Source organism: Ceratotherium simum, chromosome 9 (assembly GCF_057802395.1).
Source record: "Ceratotherium simum simum isolate JZ-2026a chromosome 9, ASM5780239v1, whole genome shotgun sequence".
Lineage (NCBI taxonomy): Eukaryota > Metazoa > Chordata > Mammalia > Perissodactyla > Rhinocerotidae > Ceratotherium > Ceratotherium simum.
Genome location: NC_141908.1, coordinates 49,515,420 through 49,534,105, shown reverse-complemented (window position 1 = coordinate 49,534,105; position 18,686 = coordinate 49,515,420). Strand labels below are relative to the sequence as shown.

The window sequence follows — 18,686 nt, the reverse complement described above, 5'->3', positions numbered from 1 at the left end:
AACCTAAAGGTTCTTTAAAAGCTCCCAGTTTTTTATTTGTATTTTAATAACCGCTGTCCTGGTGGTGGCACTCTTACCATGGGGGCTTCGGGAAAGGAGGAATAGAGAAGGGAGTCAATTGTATGTCCTGTGTTTTCTGGGTGTTTTTTAAAGTTAGACTTCTTATATAGCAGAAGAAGGGAACCAATATTATTGAGTGATCACTATATGCTAGGGCCTGTACTAGGTCATACCAGCTCCGGACAGGTCATATCAGAAATTTAGTCCAAATTCTATCTCCAGCAACAGTCCTGGAAACATTTTCCTGACACTGCCCTTTTGTTTGTCAGGGCCTATACTTTTATTTTTGCATAAAAAAATTTGGGATGTGCTTAAGGCTTCCCTTAGTAACTCTTTATGGACCTGTCATCTTAGAATTTATCTAATGCTTCTTGAATATTACATATTAAGCGTATCACACCTGTTAATTGTAATAATTATATATTCATATTTTAATACATATATTTTGGGTTTTGTTGCTGATTTATTAATTTTGTTCTTTTTTCCCTCTTTCTTGATAGTTATTTGAAAATTAGTGTTGCACCTAGTGAGATTTGCATCTTGGTCTGTGCTATTTCGATGCTTCCTTCTCACCTAGATGAAGCGGGAATATCTCGAATTGAAGCAGTTTTGCCACAGTGTGACCTAGGTGACCTGAATGGTTTTGCCACATCTGTTTTAAGATGGATTCAGTATGATCACATGTATCTGGATAGTAATACTGGGAAACAGCTGAAACTACTTCAAAAATTAGATCACTATGCTCATCAGAGACTACAAAAATGCAACAATTTGAATCTGTTATGGGAAGAAATTAAATCTTTAAAAGGAGACTGGTTTGCTGATTCACTCCTTGAAGAAACAGTTGCTACTTTACAGCATTTGATGGATGAAATTAATCACAGAAATGTTGCAAGAATTGCATCTTTTATTTCTAGAACTAACTACCTCAATACTTTGCTACTTGATAGGATAGCCTCAGTGGTCATTCAGCAGATTGAAAAGGTGAAATTGAAATGTCACACATTAGTTTTATATAGTTGTCAACCTCTAGAAGCATAAATGTTTATCATAGGTACTTTGAGAACTTGATTGGAATTTGAAGTTTAAAAATTAAAGTCTAGTTTCTGGTTCAGCAGTTTATTCTCCTCCCTTAAAGCCTCTTCCTCCAGCAGTGCAGATTTGGGGAGATAAGCAGTCATCCTTTGGTTCATTGCAATGTTGTTAAGATCAGTAGTCAAAATTCATTGACTAGAAGAAAATACTTGAAACAATAGTAGTTGTATTAGGATAGTGGAGTATGAATGATTTTTGTTTTTCTTATTTTCTGTAATCCTGCGATATTACTTTTACTATTTAAAAACGACTATATTCAAAAGTTTGAATACACTTTTTGCTATTTAAAAACAACTATATTCAAAAGCGTGCAAACTGAGAAAATTATGAGTATTTTAGGATTCTTAAATTGTCAGTGCATCTTATTACGGATTTATTTCTGGAACTTGTAAAATGCTGCTTTTTGGATTATGTGGGAAGATGCTCACTTAGAAAATCTATTATATGTGTCAGGATAAGGCTTTTAGTTAGAAGACAATATTTCTCACAGATGAAAATAAAAGTCTGTCTTTATTTGCTTAGCATAGTGCCTGACAGTTATTAAGTGTTAGATGAATGAGTGAATAATAAAATAAAAAGTGAATGAATGAAAGGAAAATGAATTCTGATGTTTATAAGAGACTTGCTTAACTATATTATTTGATGAATCTATAAATGCACTGATTTCGTGGAAATCAGTGATACTATTTCCTAGTCATTTGAATGACTAATGAATTCTGGAACAGGATTTTACACCTAACAAAATTAATTTGTAGATTATCTGATTTGTTTTTTCTGCATTAACACTTAGAGTTACTAAAAATTAGTGGTGGAATTAAATAGATTATAGCAGGGTAGAAAACTTAATAAACAGGGGGGATACATTTATCATTTAACTATGAGCATGTTCATTTAACTATAAGCATAGTAGATAAAGACTTCTACCTAAAATGATAATTAGGTTGAGTTTTGTTTTGTTTTACTAAAGTTTAAATAATAACATTTTTGTTCTGTTTATATAGATCCATCCTTTTGCGATCCTTGCTATTATTCTTCCATTCAGCATCTTGAACTATGATCCACCTCAAAGGGATGAATTTCTCAGAACTTGCATTCAACACCTTAATTCTTACCTAGGTAGGTATATTGTTTGGTAATACATTGAATGAGTAGTTCGGAGGATACTGTTGCTGCTACTCTAAGAGATATCCGTCATTTAAAGGGTAACCATGATAGCCGTGAGTTCTATACCTTAAAAAAATGTTCTGGATTTATTTTTGAAACTTTAATTATTACGAAAAATGTCAAACTTGCAGAAAAAATTGAAAGAATCAGACAAGTAGCGCCTATATACTCACTGGATAGATTCAGTAATTGTTAACATTTTATCATATTTGCTTTACTCTTTGTCTCTTTAGCTCTCTTATTTTTTGTAAGCCATTTCACAGTAAGTTGTAGGCGTTGTGATCTTTCACCCCTAATTGCTTAGGCAAACACCTCCTAAGAATAACGACCTTCCTATATCACCACCATAATGTTAATAGACCTAAGAAAATTAACAGTCCCCTAATATTTAATACACAATCCACATTTAAATCTCCCTCATTATTCCCAAAATACCTTTCAGAGTGGTTATTTTGGACCCAGCATCCAATCAAGGTTCACTTACTGCGTTAGGTTGTTATTTCTTTAGACTCTTATAGTCTAGAATGTTCTCTGTTCTTTTTTTCTTTGCTTGGGATTGACTTAGGGGAAACATTTTTTTTTTCTAACTTTTTGTTACCTAAGTTATCAAAGACACAGAAAAATTAAAAGAACAATATAACTAACATCTGTGTACTGTATACTCAAAATCTGTACACTCAGAATTATTTGAATAATGATTAACAATTTGCCACATTTGCTCTGTGTGTGTGTGTGTGATGAACCATTTGAAGTGCCAGCCCTAAATATTTCAGGTTATAAGGACATTCTCCTATATAAGCACAATACCAGTATTACACTTAAGAAAATGAATAAGTACCATCTACTACCTATTCAGGCCATAGTCAGATTTTCCAATTGTTACCAACTTGTCTTTTTTTTTTTTTTTTATAATTTTATTTATTTATTTTTCCCCCCAAAGCCCCAGTAGATAGTTGTATGTCACAGTTGCACATCCTTCTAGCTGCTGTATGTGGGACGCGGCCTCAGCATGGCCGGAGAAGCGGTGCGTCTGTGCGCGCCCGGGATCCGAACCCGGTCTGCCAGCAGCGGAGCGCGCGCACCCAACCGCTAAGACACGGGGCCGGCCCCCAACTTGTCTTTTATAAATTTTTTTAAGCAACCAATGTTGAGTTGTTATGTCACTTTCTCCCTATCTTTTTTTCTTGATATTTATCTTTTGTAAAAGAGATTGGCCATTTATTGTGAATTATGCCACATTCTAGATTTGTCTGAGTGCTTTCTTTGAACTTGCTTCTCCATCTCCTATATTTCTAGTGTATTAGAAGTTAGGTATAGATGATTGATTAGATTCAGATAAAACATTTTCAGCAAAAATGCCTTGTATGTGGTGCTATGTACTTGAAGTTTGTATCACATCTGGAGACATATAACATCTGATTGTTTCTGTCAATTTTAATAGTTTGAGTTTTTTTTAATAGAAAACAAATATTTCTTAAGAGGCTTAGTTGTTAGAAAGGTTGCTACTCTGGTGCTAATTATTATGTGTCTGTTAAAAAAGTCTTTAAATAGTGTTTCAGTACTGGAAAAAAGTAGAATAGAAATAGTCCTTCCTACTGTTGGCCTTAGCAGAAGCAGTATGTGAGGAAAGCAGTTAGGAAGTGACTGTTTTTCCTTTTCATTCTTTATTTTGAGTCCTGAACTGTGTTTGGGACTGTTTGACCTTCAAGGAATAGGGCTTTATGGGGCTTCTCTTCTCAGACTCACACCTCTTACTTGTCAGTATGATGTGGAAGTTTTAGAAGTGAAATATCTGGCTCAGTAGTTATTGCTTTTCAGTCAACATTCACCAAGTACTTCTTGTCAGGCAATCTTCTAGTCACTGGAGATGCAGAGAGAATAAAAACAGATTCCACCATCATTGAATTTACTTTCTGGTGGGAGGAGACAGGCATAAACAATAAATAAATATATACGGTCAGGTGGTGATAAGTATTCAAGAACATTAGAGCAGGGTAAGTGTGTAGGATGGAACATAGTGGGGTGGGTGAGATGGAGTGCCCTTTAGATAAGGGTATCAGGGACCACCTCTGAGGAGATGTCATTTGACCATGGATTGAATGAATTGAGAGTGATCCATGGCAATAGGTGAGGAAGAGAATCTCAGGACTAAGAAAGCAAGTACAAAGGCCCTGAGGTGAGAACATCCTTGATTTCTTCCAGGAACAGCAGATTTATTGTGGTAGGAGTGGAGTGAGGGAGACTGAGTAGGTAGGAGAAGAGGTTGGAAAGACAGCCAGAGACTAGTTTCCTCGGATCTTTTTGCTGTGCCTAGAGAGTAAGAAATACCCAGTCTGCCATCCACCAGAATACTTAACTGAGAGCTTCCATGTCCAGCAGAAGGCATTAGGCTATACATTAGGGTATGTTTCTCTAGACCTATAGACCTCTAATTAGGCTGGTGAGAGACCAGTATAAATACGTTAATTATGGCACTGTCATGCTCGTGGACTTTGCTACATTTTTGTGGGATCCATGGGCCAGATAGTGTCTAAGCATGTCTATTACTGTGTCTCTAATAGACAAGTAAAATGGGACTGTGTTGTGTCTATGTTTGTTTATGTGTGGGTGTATGCATGTGTGGCATTCCTATATGCCCCTTTTTATTTATTTATTTATTTTCCCCCCAAAGCCCCAGTAGATAGTTGTATGTCATAGCTGCACATCCTTCTAGTTGCTGTATGTGGGACGCCGCCTCAGCATGGCCAGACAAGTGGTGCGTTGGTGCGCGCCCAGGGTCCGAACCCAGGCTGCTAGCAGCGGAGTGCGCGCACTTAACCGCTAAGCCACAGGGCTGGCCCTATACCCCTTTTTAGTAACAAAACTATATGTAGAAAGATAAGACTTAGAGTATGCTCTCCTGATTGTTCAGTCATGTATCGCAACCAGAAGGAAATGAAAGTACATCCTTTTTTTTTTTTTAATAAAGAGTATAAGAGAAGAAAGGTTAAGAAGTACAGCTTTGATTTTTTTTTTTTTTTTTTTTTTTTTTGTGAGGAGATCAGCCCTGTGCTAACATCTGCCAATCCTCCTCCTTTTTTTTGCTGAGGAAGACTGGCCCTGGGCTAACATCCGTGCCCATCTTCCTCCACTTTGTATGGGACGCCGCCACAGCATGGCCTGCCAAGCAATGAGTTGGTGTGAGCCCAGGATCCGAACCAGCGAACCCCGGGCCGCCGCAGCGGAGCACGCGCACTTAACCGCTTGCGCCACCGGCCCGGCCCCACAGCTTTGATTTTTTAAGACTTAATGAGAGAATGTTTGGAAAATTCTTGGAGACCTTTATAAATAAAATTTTAAATAACTAATGGAGTAATAATTCTCTTTATTTTGAATAAATATTAGTTTTGACAGATCAGTTTTGCTGGTAGAGATTGTCACTATTAACCTTGTTTATGATTTGATCTTGCTTTATTAAATAAACGTAGCAAAAAATCCAAAAGAAAAGATTTAACGTCTTTTTTGTCCTCTATAAGAATATTGCTGCCAATAGTGTGTTTTAGATGACCCCTTCCCTTTCACAGAAATGTCTCTTGGATGAGGCAAATCAGGTAAATAACCTTAAGCCTTATACTCTGTGACATGTACCTTGCTGCTGAATGACGGGTAAGGGAGGAGGTGCCAGGTGAGACCTGAGTTTCATCCATGTCTACACTCAGCCTGGAGATCCCTAGAGAGCAGCACAGTATAGTGGTCCAGGCTCTGCAGTTGGATTCTGCAGCTTAAATCTCACCCTCCACTTGCTAACCATGTGAGTTTGGACAAGTCATTTAACTTCTCTGTGCCTTCGTACACTCATTTATAAAGCAGAGATAATAATTGTTCCTACTGTATATTGAAATGAGGTTTAAATGAGTTAATATTTGTAAAGTGCTTAGAATGATACCTAACAAATTTTTGAGAACTCTTATGTTATTATCATCAGTATATAGAGACTAGGATCACTTCTCCTTTTTACATACACAACTGACCTTTTGTTTTGAATTCTTTTCTCTTTTGAAGGCAAGTTAAAAAACTTTTAATGGAAGTATAATAATAATACAGGAGTGTTCACATATCCTTACTAAGGATATATTCCAAGGATATATTCATACTATAATATATATTATATATATACTATATACTATATAGAATATACTAAGGATATATTCATACTATATTCATTCATATAGTATGAATTTATACAAATTTAATCACCCAAAGAATCAGTACCCAGATCAAGAAACAGAATGTTACTAACTACTCTTCTCCCCTGTCCCTCTTCCTCTTCACCCCCACCTAAAGGTAACACTTCACCACTATCCTGATTTGTAACAGTGTAGATTAGTTTTGTCAAGGCTGTGTTTGTATCATTTTTTAAAAACTTAGGTTTACCTGAACTGTGTGTGCTTATGTATATGTGAGGCAGCTGTACATTACAATTTTTTTTTTTTAAATCTTAATTTTGTTTTAGATTCATTGGATCCTCTCATATTAGTGTTTCTCGGTTTCTCTTTGGCTACCCTTGAATATTTTCCGGAAGATCTGCTAAAGGCAATTTTCAACATCAAATTCTTAGCCAAATTAGATTCTCAACTTGAACGTATGTATCTACATTTTAATTTAATTATCACTTGTACTTTATATACAAGTTTTAGCTCTATCTATACTGAAGCATTTAAATGAAGTAGTTTTTTTTTCTGTTTATAAAAATATTTCCTGCTTATTGTAGAAAATTTGGAAAACAGAACATTATAAAATAAGAAATAAAAGATTAGTCATAATCTTACCACCAAGTGAAACTACCACTTTTAATGTTTTGGAGTATTTCTTTCTTTTCTGTCTCTCTCCTGCTCTTATGTATATGTTTATATTACTAGATATATTTTAAAACAAAATTTGGATTATTTATATATGTACTTTTATATGTTGCCTTTTGTCATTGAACTATATTTTGAACAATTTTCCATGCTGTTAAATGTTTTTTGATGTGATTTTTTTAGTGTCTGCATAATCTGCCATTATATGGATGTAATAAAATTTATCTCTTAGGTCATTTCCAATTCTTCATTATTATAAATAATGATTGTTACACATGACTCATTGACCTCATCTTTGTTTCCTTAGGATAGGTTCCTAAATGTGGAATATTAAGTCAATGAAAATTCTTTGGTAGTATTTTTAAAAATGTAGTTTTAACGTTAATAATCATAACATTCATTCATAATTAACATAGGCATTGGTCCTAATCATGCCACTGAATGTAATAATTTAAAATATAAAGCATGCGTTTGGAAATACAATGATTTTATAATATGAGAATGAAAGTATCAACCAGTAGGGGGGATAAATGAATGTGAAAAAATGGGTCATCTTTGCTAGGTTCAAGCTATCAAAATCCATCATTTTTTTTTTTTAATTTCAGTTTTATGTTCATCTCTAAACATGAGGGTCCAGTTTCGTCTTATGGAATTAAATAGAGCAGTCTTCTTGGAATGCCCTGAGTATCAGATTCCATGGTTTCATGACCGCTTCTGTCAACAACAGTATAATAAAGGTTTGAGTTTTCTTTGGGTCAGATAGTGAAGTTTAATTCTAAAGTAAATTATTAGGTAGTACATTGTTATTATTGTTAAACCTAACCATGATGCCAGAGTTCCCAGGAGTGCCATGACCTGTTTAATGGAACTATTTTTTAGGTGACATTTGTGTTATAAGAATTTCTTAATATTTAGGACACTAAACCTCTTTTGGTAGAGAGCAAAGAACTTGTACTGAATTTAATGACATTGCATATGGTATTACATCGAAGCTCTTGTTGGAAATATTAATCTTTATTTTTCAGTTTGTAGATTTGGGATGATTTTCACTCAAAAACTGATTAACTTATTTTAAGTGAACTAATTATTTTTATTTTCATAAAGATATTGGCAGCATGAATGGAGCACAACAGCAGATTTATAAAATGTTAGGAGAGGTCCTAGGAGGAATCAATTTTGTAAAAGCCTCGGTTCGTACACCTTATTACCACACAATAGGTAAGTCTTTGATAGGTTCTTAGCTACTTTCAGAAGACCAAACTAATTTAAATAGAATCATCTCATCAATTGGAATTTTAAAAAGTTTTTTTGAATTTTTTCAAGTTATCTTGAAAATTTTCAAACAGACAAAAGTAGAAAGAACAGTACAGTGAATCCTCAAGTTCCCATGGCCAGCTTTGATAACCATTGGCATTTTGCTGTTCTTCAAAAAAATTTTTTTTAAGTTCAGTCTTTCACCACTTCTAAGTAAAACCCAGATTCGTATTCACTGAACATTTCTGGATCTTCAGAAGATTCTGTCCTCTCCACTCGGTGCACTAAAGTCAGGGAAATGACTTCTTATCTCAATTACATTTGTTTTAAGTTCATCTCAAAAACGGAGTTGGATTATCAACCTGGATGAAGATGTCCATAGGTATGTGCTCAACCAAATCTGGTTAAGCTTGTTTCTCAGTGGTCTGGTTGTAGAAGTCATTCAGATTTAGTTGTCGATATATAAAGCTAGCTGATATGTTGGATGGCCATATAAGATTAAAAAAACTTGCACAAGTCAAGTGGTGGGTTTAAATGAAAAGATGAAATTTTAAGAGGATTAACATAAACTTCCTAAATTTAGATTTAGAAAACCTCTGCATACATACAGGATGTTTTAAAGGATTATAAGCTTGATATAAATGAATAATGTAAGTGGTTGCCAAAAATCAAGTACTGTTATAGACTATATTATTAATAACAAGACAGTTGGTAGTCCCACTGTATTCTGTCCTTCAGACACATCTTAGTTCTTTTGTGAGTGTTGCATTTTATGAGAGACAAATAGAGCCTAGAAACAAAGGATCTAGAAATCATGTCTTAGAACTAGAGAGGACTGGGACTGCATAGATTTCAATCCTTAAACAAATTCCTAAACCTCTGAACCTTATTAGTTTCTTTATCTGTAAAATGAGGATAATAATGTCTGCTTAATACGATTAACTGACATATTGCCTGAAAAGCATTTAGCACTGCTGTTGGAACATAGTGAGTGCTCGATAAATTTTATTAAAAAAAAAGGAATGTTAAGTCTGAAAACCAGAAGTCTTATGGGGAGCATAACTGTTTAAAAATGTCTGAAGGATTATTATTTGAAAGAAGACTTGGATATCTCTATCTCAAGTAGAAAAAATGGTAAAAATTAAAGTAAGCAGATTTTTAACTCAGTGTAAGGAGAATTTTATGGAAGACTTATTGAAAAATGATATAATGGGCTGCCTTGTGAAGAAGAAATGTTCAGGCAGAGGCTGGATGATCAGATGATGGTGTGGATGTGTGATTTCTGCACTCGGCAGGAGGCTGAACGAGATAATCATTAATACCCTCCTCTCGCACTACACACACATACTGTCAGTGGTTTGGTTTTATATTAGTCAGGATTAGGTTTGGTTTTCAGTGACAAAAATACACAAATAACAGGAACTTAAAGTTTATTTCCTTCTTCTGTACACAGAAGGTGTCTGGGGCAGGGATGCCAGCTCCACAAACATTAAAGATACAGGATCTTTCTGTTTTATTATAATCTTACCATCCTGAGCATGTAGCTTCCACTTCATGGTCCAAGATGGCTGCTCCTGCTTTCGCCAGCACATCCACAATCCAAGCAGAAGGAGGAGGGGATGAAAAGGAAGGGTGTCCCTTTAAGCACAGTTCCCTAAAGTTGCACATACCATTTTTAATTATACCTCATGGCCACACTTGGCTGCAAGTGAGTTTAGAAAATGTGGTTTTCATTCTGGGTGGCCATGTACCCAACTAAGATTTAGGGACTCTATTGTTAAAAATGAAGGGAAGTATTAGGTATTGGGGGACAACTTGCAGTCTCTCAGAGGGTTGTTTTAAAAGGTAGATACACTCCTGTTTATGTCTCTGTACTGTTTAAAAGATAGATATAATCCTGTAAAAGTAATGCTCACAGAAGGAAATGCACTAAAATATGAATATGAAAATGATCTAGAATCCCATCTCATATAATTTAAAATTACTGAGCACCAACTTTGTGACAGGCACTATGGCTGGTTTATTCCTGTTATTGAATTTTATTCTTTTTGTTTGTTTGTCTTATTAACTAGTCTAGTTTCTTTCAAACTAGAAATAGTATATATCCATTGTAAAACAGTTGGAAAATACAAAAAAGTAAAAAGAAGAAGAAAAAGTTATGTGTAACACATGTAATTAGTATTGAATCTAGGATTTTTATATCCCAAGCCCATTGTATTTCCAATTCATGTTTGTACCTCCCATTGTCAAAAGGCTTATTTTTATGTGAAAATGTATATAAATCATTAAAAATAAGATTTAGTTGGTAATATTTGTATATAAGGATATGCAATAATTAAGACAATAGTACAATTAAGAACTATGGATTAGAAGCATTGCTTAAGGTATTAAACATATACTCACTGAAAAAAAAATCACATGATAGATGCCTATAGAAGACTCAGAAATGACAGATAATAAAAAAGAAGAATCACCCATGATACAATGCTGGTTACTTTTGGAGTCTGTTTTTCTATTCTGACATTTTTAAAACCAAAAAAGGTTTATCTTACAGTGTTTGTAACTTTGTTTATATATTGTGAATATTTTTCTATGCCAACAAATACAATTATACATTATTTTTAGTGAATGCATAATATTTCATTGAATGAGTATGCTATGGTTTATATTTAATCAGTCCTTAAGGGTTTTTGCTGATATGTGCTTCTGTCAAACAATGCTGCAATTTCATGTAACAACAATAATAATTGATACACTTACATATTGCTATTATGTATTAGACACTGTTTTACGTGTTTTATATATATTTATTTATTTTGCCCCATAGGGTATGTAAATTATTCTGTTTTACAGATAAGGAAACTGAGGCCCAGAGACATTATTGTTTGCCCCAGGTTATGTAGCTGGCAAATGGTAGAGCCAGGATTTGACCTAGGCATTCTAGCTCCAGAATTTATTCTCTCAATGAGAGAACTATATTTCATGTTTGATAATTAACTTGAAGATGCTTCAGTGCCCCAGTTTCCCTTATATGTAAAAAGGAGATAATTAGACCTATTCTTTCTTCTTTTTCATTGTTTCTCTTTTCATTTCTTTTCTCTTTTTTTCTTGGTTTAAATACTTTTATGATTTTTGTGTGTGTGTGTGAGGAAGATTGGCCCTGAGCTAACATCTGTGGCCATTCTTCCTCTTTGTGCTGAGGAAGATTGGCCCTGAGCTAACACCCATGCCCATACTCCTCTATTTTGTGTATGTGGGACACTGCCACAGCATGGCTTGGTGAGCAGTGCATAGGTCCCTGCGCGGGATCCAAACCTGTGAACCCTGGGCCGCCAAAGCAAAGCACGCGAACCTAACCACTACGCCACCGGGCTGGCCCCTTATGACTGTTTTATTATGGAAACATTTCAAACATATATAAAAATAGAATAGTATAATGAACCCTCTCCAGTATCAATAATTATCAACACTTACTCACCAGAGTCCCACCTGATCCTTTTCAAGCAAATCACAGATAATATATCAGAATGTATATCTAAAAGGATACATAACCACATTACCATCATTATCACCCCTACCACCATTCGTAATAATTGCTTAACATCATATAGCTTGTCAATGTTCAAATGTCTCAATTGTCTTATATATTTTATTTTACTCTTTGTTAAAATTGGGATCCAAAGATTACATTTGGTTGATTTGTCTGTGTTACCTTTCTCTCTTTTTTCTCCTTACAATTTATTTATTGAAAAAAATTTTTTTTTACATTCTGGACTTTTCCAGTTGCAACCCTGTGGTGTCATTTAACATGCTCCTGCATCCCTTGTTTATTCTGTAAACCAGTAGTTAGATCTAGAGGCTTGATTAGATTCAGGTTAGTGTTTTTGGGGGCCAGACTATTTCATAGGTGGTGGGTACTTCTTATTGCATCATATCAGAAGACACACAATGCTGGTTTTCTTCTTTTTATTATATTAAGATTCATCTGTGGGTTTGTATATTGTCAGCTCATGCATTAGAGAGTTCTCCCATCAGCTTTTCACCTACTGATTTTAGCAGCCATTAAAATTATTGCCTAAATCCATCATTCATTAGGAGTGGCAAAGTAGTGATATTCTATATCTATCATTCCTTCTGCATTTATTAGCTGGAATTTGTCTAAAAAGAACTTTCCCATATCAACTGTTTAGTTACCCTTATGTACAGTTCATACAGGAAAGACAGGATATATGCTTCAGTTTTTTTCTTTACTCGTTTTCAGTGAGTTGGGTTAGGTTCCTCCAAATGTGACCAAGAGATTTAAGGAAATTAAAATAAAACTCTTTAATGTGACTTGGCCTAGCCCAGTGCTAAATGTGGCTCTGTGCTAAATACTATAGTTTAGTAACACTTGCTGGTTGATTTCTATTGATTGATTTTCAAAGAGTGGTGCCATTGGACCAGATCATATAAAATTAGTTGGATAATTAGGGAGGTACATTATTCTTTCATGTGTGTGTATGTATATGTCTATGTATATATGTATATGTATTTAAAATATATGTTAAACTTTTGCCTGTAAGAATTTACCTAATTCTTACTTCCTTATAGATTTTGAGTGTATCTTGGATAAAAGAAAAAAACCTCTTCCTTATGGAAGCCATAATATAACTTTGGGAAAACTGCCAGAAATGCACTGGGGATCAAATACCCAAATAGTTGGATCAAGGCTGCCACCAGGAGCTGAAAGGTAACTTATTTCTTAGTTTGAGATTTTGTTATCTAAACGTTAAATTTGGCATAATGTAATGCACAGTTATCAAGGATTGATTGTAGTAGAATCTGCTCCTCATGTATCTCATGCATTCTCTCTAGGTACCTTTGCTTTACTTGTGCTTTCTGCCTTAATGTCTGTCCTTCACTGTCCAATGCCTAGGAATCTCTAACTGAAGTGCTAACCTTTGAGTTGTCCTCAGCGGAAGTAAACAGTATCTTCTTCTTTGGTGCTCCCATCGCTCTCTACTTTTCTGATAGCACTTAGCCGTTTCCTACACTGCATTATAGTTACTTACTATGTGTACGTCATATGTTCTGTTAGACTATAAGCTATGTCACTTTATCTTTGTATCTCTCACAGTGCCTTACATATGGCAGGTGCATAATAAATATATATATATAGAACAAAGAAACAAATGGATGAAAGCATGAATATATTTACTACAATTTGGTGTGAATTCTAATGAGTAGGCTTATTTGTTATCAATTACTAGTTTAAGTAGAAAAATGACTTGTATACTCATTTATTCATTTGGCTTTTTTTAGTTTATAGAGATGCAACTTTGTTCCTGAAAGGCTTGTAATTATTTAGTTTTTCATTTTCATTTCAGAAGTAAATATTTATTTTTATCTTATGTAGGATTGCTTTGGAATTTTTGGATTCGAGAGCTTTTTGTAGAAACATCCCTCACTTAAAAGGAAAATCTGCTATGAAAAAACGACATTTGGAAATTTTGGGCTATCATGTAATTCAGGTATGAAATACTCATGTAATTCAGCCTCTAAAAATCTCAGTGACACTGGCTGTACATGTGTTTCCTTTTAATGTGAAAGTTCTAGAATTACTTTTTTTTTAACATTAAAAAAAAGTTGGGGGGGCCGGCCTGGTGGTGCAGCGGTTAGGTGTGCGCGTTCCACTTTGGCGGCCTGGGGTTCACAGGTTTGGATCCCGGGTGCGCACCAACGCACCGCTTGTCAAGCCATGCTGTGGCGGCGTCCCACATAAAGTAGGGGAAGATGGGCACAGATGTTAGCCCAGGGCCAGTCTTCCTCAGCAAAAAGAGGAGGATTGGCGATGGATGTTAGCTCAGGGCTGGTCTTCCTCACAAACAAAACAAAACAAAACAAAAAAAGTTGTATTAAAATATCTCTGAAACAGGACGTCCTCCTTTTTTTGAAGAATGGTAAATAAAAAGCATCATTTTTTTATTGTCTCTTGAAGATCTATTTGATTTTTCTGTTTATCTTATGAGAGAGAGGCACTATGGAGATGGATAGAGTTATAAGAGAAAAAGGCTAGTGTATGAATGTAAGATAGGCACAAAGGAAAAAATGTCCATTCTTGGTACTTTGTGAACAGGAGGATGAAAGAAGCTGAGGAACTGAGAGGCAAAAAAAAAAGGTCTTCTAGGCCTTGTCATGAAGAAGGACCCACTTGGCTTCCAAAAAGCATTCAAAGGCTATGCTTATGTAAACTAATTTCATAGGGTTCTTACAGCTCTGCTCAGTATGCTTAGAAGTCTTCCCTGATGCTTTTTGTTGTTGCTTTAAAACTTTCATTCAGACTACATTACTTAATTTACAGATCCCTCATTTTGAATGGAACTCTATGGCACTGTCAACAAAGGATGCTCGGATGGACTACCTGAGAGAACGTATATTTGGAGAAGGCAAATCATGCTTGTAGTTTTTATTTAAAATTAGTTATCATGATGTGTCATATCTGAACTTACTTTAATTAAGTGGCCTGTCTCAATTGAAAAATAATATTGTAGAATTGACTGATTTTAAGGTCAATTGAATACCTATTAAAATAAACAGACATTTTACAATTGAATACTTTCTCTACTAGCTACTTGGGAAATTGTTTAAAATTCTTAAAAGACATGTAGCTTTTAAGAAACTTAAATAGTTTACAGTTCTTTGAGTGCATATTATGTGCCAGAAACTGTTTTAGATGCTGGGCTAGAGAAGTGAATATAGCCTATCTTCCATGAGTGGAGTCAAACAAAATAAATGAATAAAATGTATTATACCTTAGATGATATTAAGGCTATGGAGAAAAATTTGGAGGGGGGTGGAATAGGAATATTGTGGATGGGTCTAATTTTACATAGGGTGATCTGGGAATGGCTGACTGAGATGATATTTGAGTAAAGACTTAAGGAGCTATCTGGGGGTAGAGTACTCCAGGCAGAAGGACCAGTAGGTGCAAAGGTCCTGAGGTGGGAATAGTCCTGGCATGTTGAAAATAACTAGGAATCCAGTGCGGCAGGAGCAGAACAAGTGGGAGGTGGGGGTGGAGGTATAATAAAAGGTAAGATAGATAACGGAGTCAAATGTATATGACCTCATGGCCACCCTGAGTGAGATGAGAGGCCATTGGAGAGTTTCTAGCAAAGGAATAAGAACTCATATTTTAACAGGGTCACTTTTGCTGCTCTGTTGAGATGAGAAAAGACTGCAGTGAGGCAAGCGCTTAAGCAGGGAAACCCATTAGAAGGTCATTGCAATAATCCAGACAAGAAACGGATGGTGGTTTGGAGAGAGTAGTGGCAGTGGAGGTAATGAGAAGCAGTCAGAATTTTCTTATGTATTTTGAAGACACAGGCAACAGAATTTGCTCACTGATTAGATATGAAGTATGAGAGAAAGAGAGGAGTCAAAGATAATTCTAAGTTTTGTCCTGAGCAATTAAAAGGATATCATTGCCATTGACTGAGATGGAGAAGTCCATGGGAAGAGGAAGGTGGGGGCAGGGGAGAGGATCACAAGTTTGGTTTTAGACATGTTGAGTTTGTGATGGCTGTTAAACCTCTAAGTGGAGATATCCAACAGGCAATTCAATAAATGAGTTTGGATGTCAGGGAAAAGGTCCAGGCCTTAGATATAAATTTGGAAGTTATCAGCAGTATTTAATGTGATGAGAGTAGATGAAATCACTAAAATGTGATTAGAGGAGAGTGTGAATGGAAGAGAGGTCTGGGGACTGAGATCCAGGCACCCCAACATGAGGTCAAGAAGAGAAAGAACCAAAAAGGAGACTGGGCAGGGGTGGCCAAGGAGGTAGGAGGAATAATCATAGGACCCAAGTAGAGAAAGCATTCAAGGAGGAGGAGGTAAGCAGTTATATCAGATACTGCTGATGGGTCAGGTAAGATGAGGACTGGGAAATAAATATCCATTAAATTTAGTAACGTGAAAATCATTTGTAACCTTGAAAAGAGTAGTTTTGGTGCCGTGGTGGGTGTGAAAACCTGGCTGGTTCAAGAGAAAGTGGAAGGAGATAGGAATTTTCTTACAAATGGAAGCGAAGAAATGGCGTGGTAGCTAAGGGGGAAGTGGACAATCTCGACCTGGTCTGATCCTACACGTGCTGAGGGAATGATGATTTTCTCTCTGTCTTACAACACATTTATTCAATAAAATAGTTACTAAGGGCCTACTGTGTGATATAATCCCTAGCCCTTCTTCCAAGAATGATATACTTGTACTCAGCAGAAAGCGTTATTGTAACTACCCTCAGGCCACCTGGTGGGGCTGCAGGTAATTGGCCATCTGAAACTTGCCATCTTCTGACTCCATGACCCTCTAATAAGTTGGCAGCCAGAGTGCCTTGAGTCTTAAGAATAGCTTTAAAATGTGTGTCCTGCATGTATTTTGGTCTGTTGATACTTGATTTAGGCTTAGTTGAGTACTTGTTTAATATATCCAATTATTTTGCATGACTTGAGCTCCAGTACTTAATGATTTTGCAAAATGTGAACTTCACAGAACCTTTCGTGAAAAACAAAATCAGAACAGTAAGCAAATGAAAGATGTCTCCTTGTAACCAGTCTCCCTCATTCTGAATTTCCTCATGATATTCATTTCGTATTAGCTGAAATGCCAAATTCCATGTGTTTATTATCTATTTTCATGAATGTGTTCTATTTCCCAAGCAAGTGATTACAAGAATTAAACCCCTGAATAGGTTAAAATATTTTACTATGCAACTTTTAGAATAAAATGATTAGACTGATGAGGGTTATAAAATTATTTCCTTTGGATATAAATGAAAAAACCCAGTTATTGTATACTTTAGATACATGGAAATCGTCATTAAATGACCCTGATGTATACCTTTCACTTATTGTTACACATAATCTGACTTCTCATATACCACATCTCTCTTTCCTTTCTCTAGACTGCCTGATTCAAACAGTTTTCTTTATACATATATTCTTATATTTTTGTTGGACGATTTTTCTGTCTAAATAACTGGGGTTGTTATAAACAAGTGTTCTTTGTTCATTGAGATATAATTTACATACCATAAAATCCACCCTTTTAAAATACACAATTCAGTGGTTTTTAGTATATTCACAAGGTTGTGCAACCATCACCACTATCTAATACCAGAACATTTTCATCATCCCAAAGCATTATTTTTACAACTTAATCTTATGTCTGATTAGTTCAGCACTCTCTTCCCAAAAGTAAGCACTATCTTGCTCTTATAGTAAACACTTCCTCTTACAGTTTTATCACCCAGGTTTGCATCTCTACACACCATAATGTGCCCCCTACACACACCACACACTTTTTAAGTCTGTCTTAATCTACAAGCCTTCCCCTCATCCCTTTCTCAACTTAACGATTTATCTGCTGAACAACCTGTCGAGTTTCCCACCTTCAGGATCTGTTGATTATATACTCATGGTATAGTTCGGAGCAGTACTTCTCTATATAGAAAAGTACTCAGGATTCTACTTCAAAGATCCAAAGTAAAACTGAATTTAGTTGAATGTATTTCCATATTTACGGTAGAGAAAATAAAGCTGTATCAAAATTCATCTGTTCTTTATGCAATTGCTTGACAAGTAATAATAGAATACTCCAAATTAGTTCCAAGTCAGATTTCTCAGAAAATAACATGTATAAGTTTAGAAGTCAAACATGTTTGTGAAAACACGTGTGACTCATAAGTGATGATGGGTTGATGACTTGCAGAGAGCTGAATGTGATGGTTATGGACAGACTGAGGTGTCAACTTACTGTGTACACTAAGAACAAACAGCTTGAATGTAGGGTTTCAGATCCCAGAAAATGAAATTTGCAAATAGGTACCCCTTTGTACCTAGGTACCAGTGAGGGGCTGACCTGGTGGTGCAGTGGTTAAGTTTGGCGTGCTCCACTTTGGTGGCCTGGGGTTGTGGGTTCAGATCCTGGGCACAACCTACACCGTTCATCAAGCCATGCTGTGGCAGTGACCCACATACAAAATAGAGGAAGATAGGCACAGATGTTAGCTCTGGGCTAATCTTCCTCAAGCAAAAAGATGAAGATTGGCAACAGGTGTTAGCTCAGGGCTAATTTTCCTCACCAAAAAAAAAACAAAAAAACAATGAATACACACCCTCACCATACTACCTACTGGCCCCAACTTCCCCCCCAGTAGTTTAAAGAATCAATCCATTTCCTAAGGACGTTCCCCCACCCTCCTACCACAGATACTGTAGATAATGGCTTGAAGACTGT

At 35.7% G+C, this 18,686-nt stretch overlaps 1 protein-coding gene across 4 annotated transcripts in view; it reads left to right on the top strand.

Moving 5' to 3' along the window:
* Positions 1-15,003, top strand: part of FASTKD1 (FASTK mitochondrial RNA regulator 1) — a 33,445-nt gene extending 18,442 nt beyond the window's left edge. For all 4 annotated transcript variants that reach the window (XM_004428214.3, XM_087435359.1, XM_087435360.1 and 1 more), the window contains exons 8-15: positions 561-1,044; positions 2,157-2,271; positions 6,812-6,940; positions 7,763-7,894; positions 8,262-8,375; positions 13,002-13,140; positions 13,807-13,921; positions 14,752-15,003. In XM_004428214.3, the coding sequence (XP_004428271.3) occupies positions 561-1,044; positions 2,157-2,271; positions 6,812-6,940; positions 7,763-7,894; positions 8,262-8,375; positions 13,002-13,140; positions 13,807-13,921; positions 14,752-14,853 (1,330 nt within the window). In that variant the 3' untranslated portion in view covers positions 14,854-15,003. The remainder of the gene's footprint in view (positions 1-560; positions 1,045-2,156; positions 2,272-6,811; positions 6,941-7,762; positions 7,895-8,261; positions 8,376-13,001; positions 13,141-13,806; positions 13,922-14,751) is intronic.
* Positions 15,004-18,686: the final 3,683 nt, after the last annotated feature.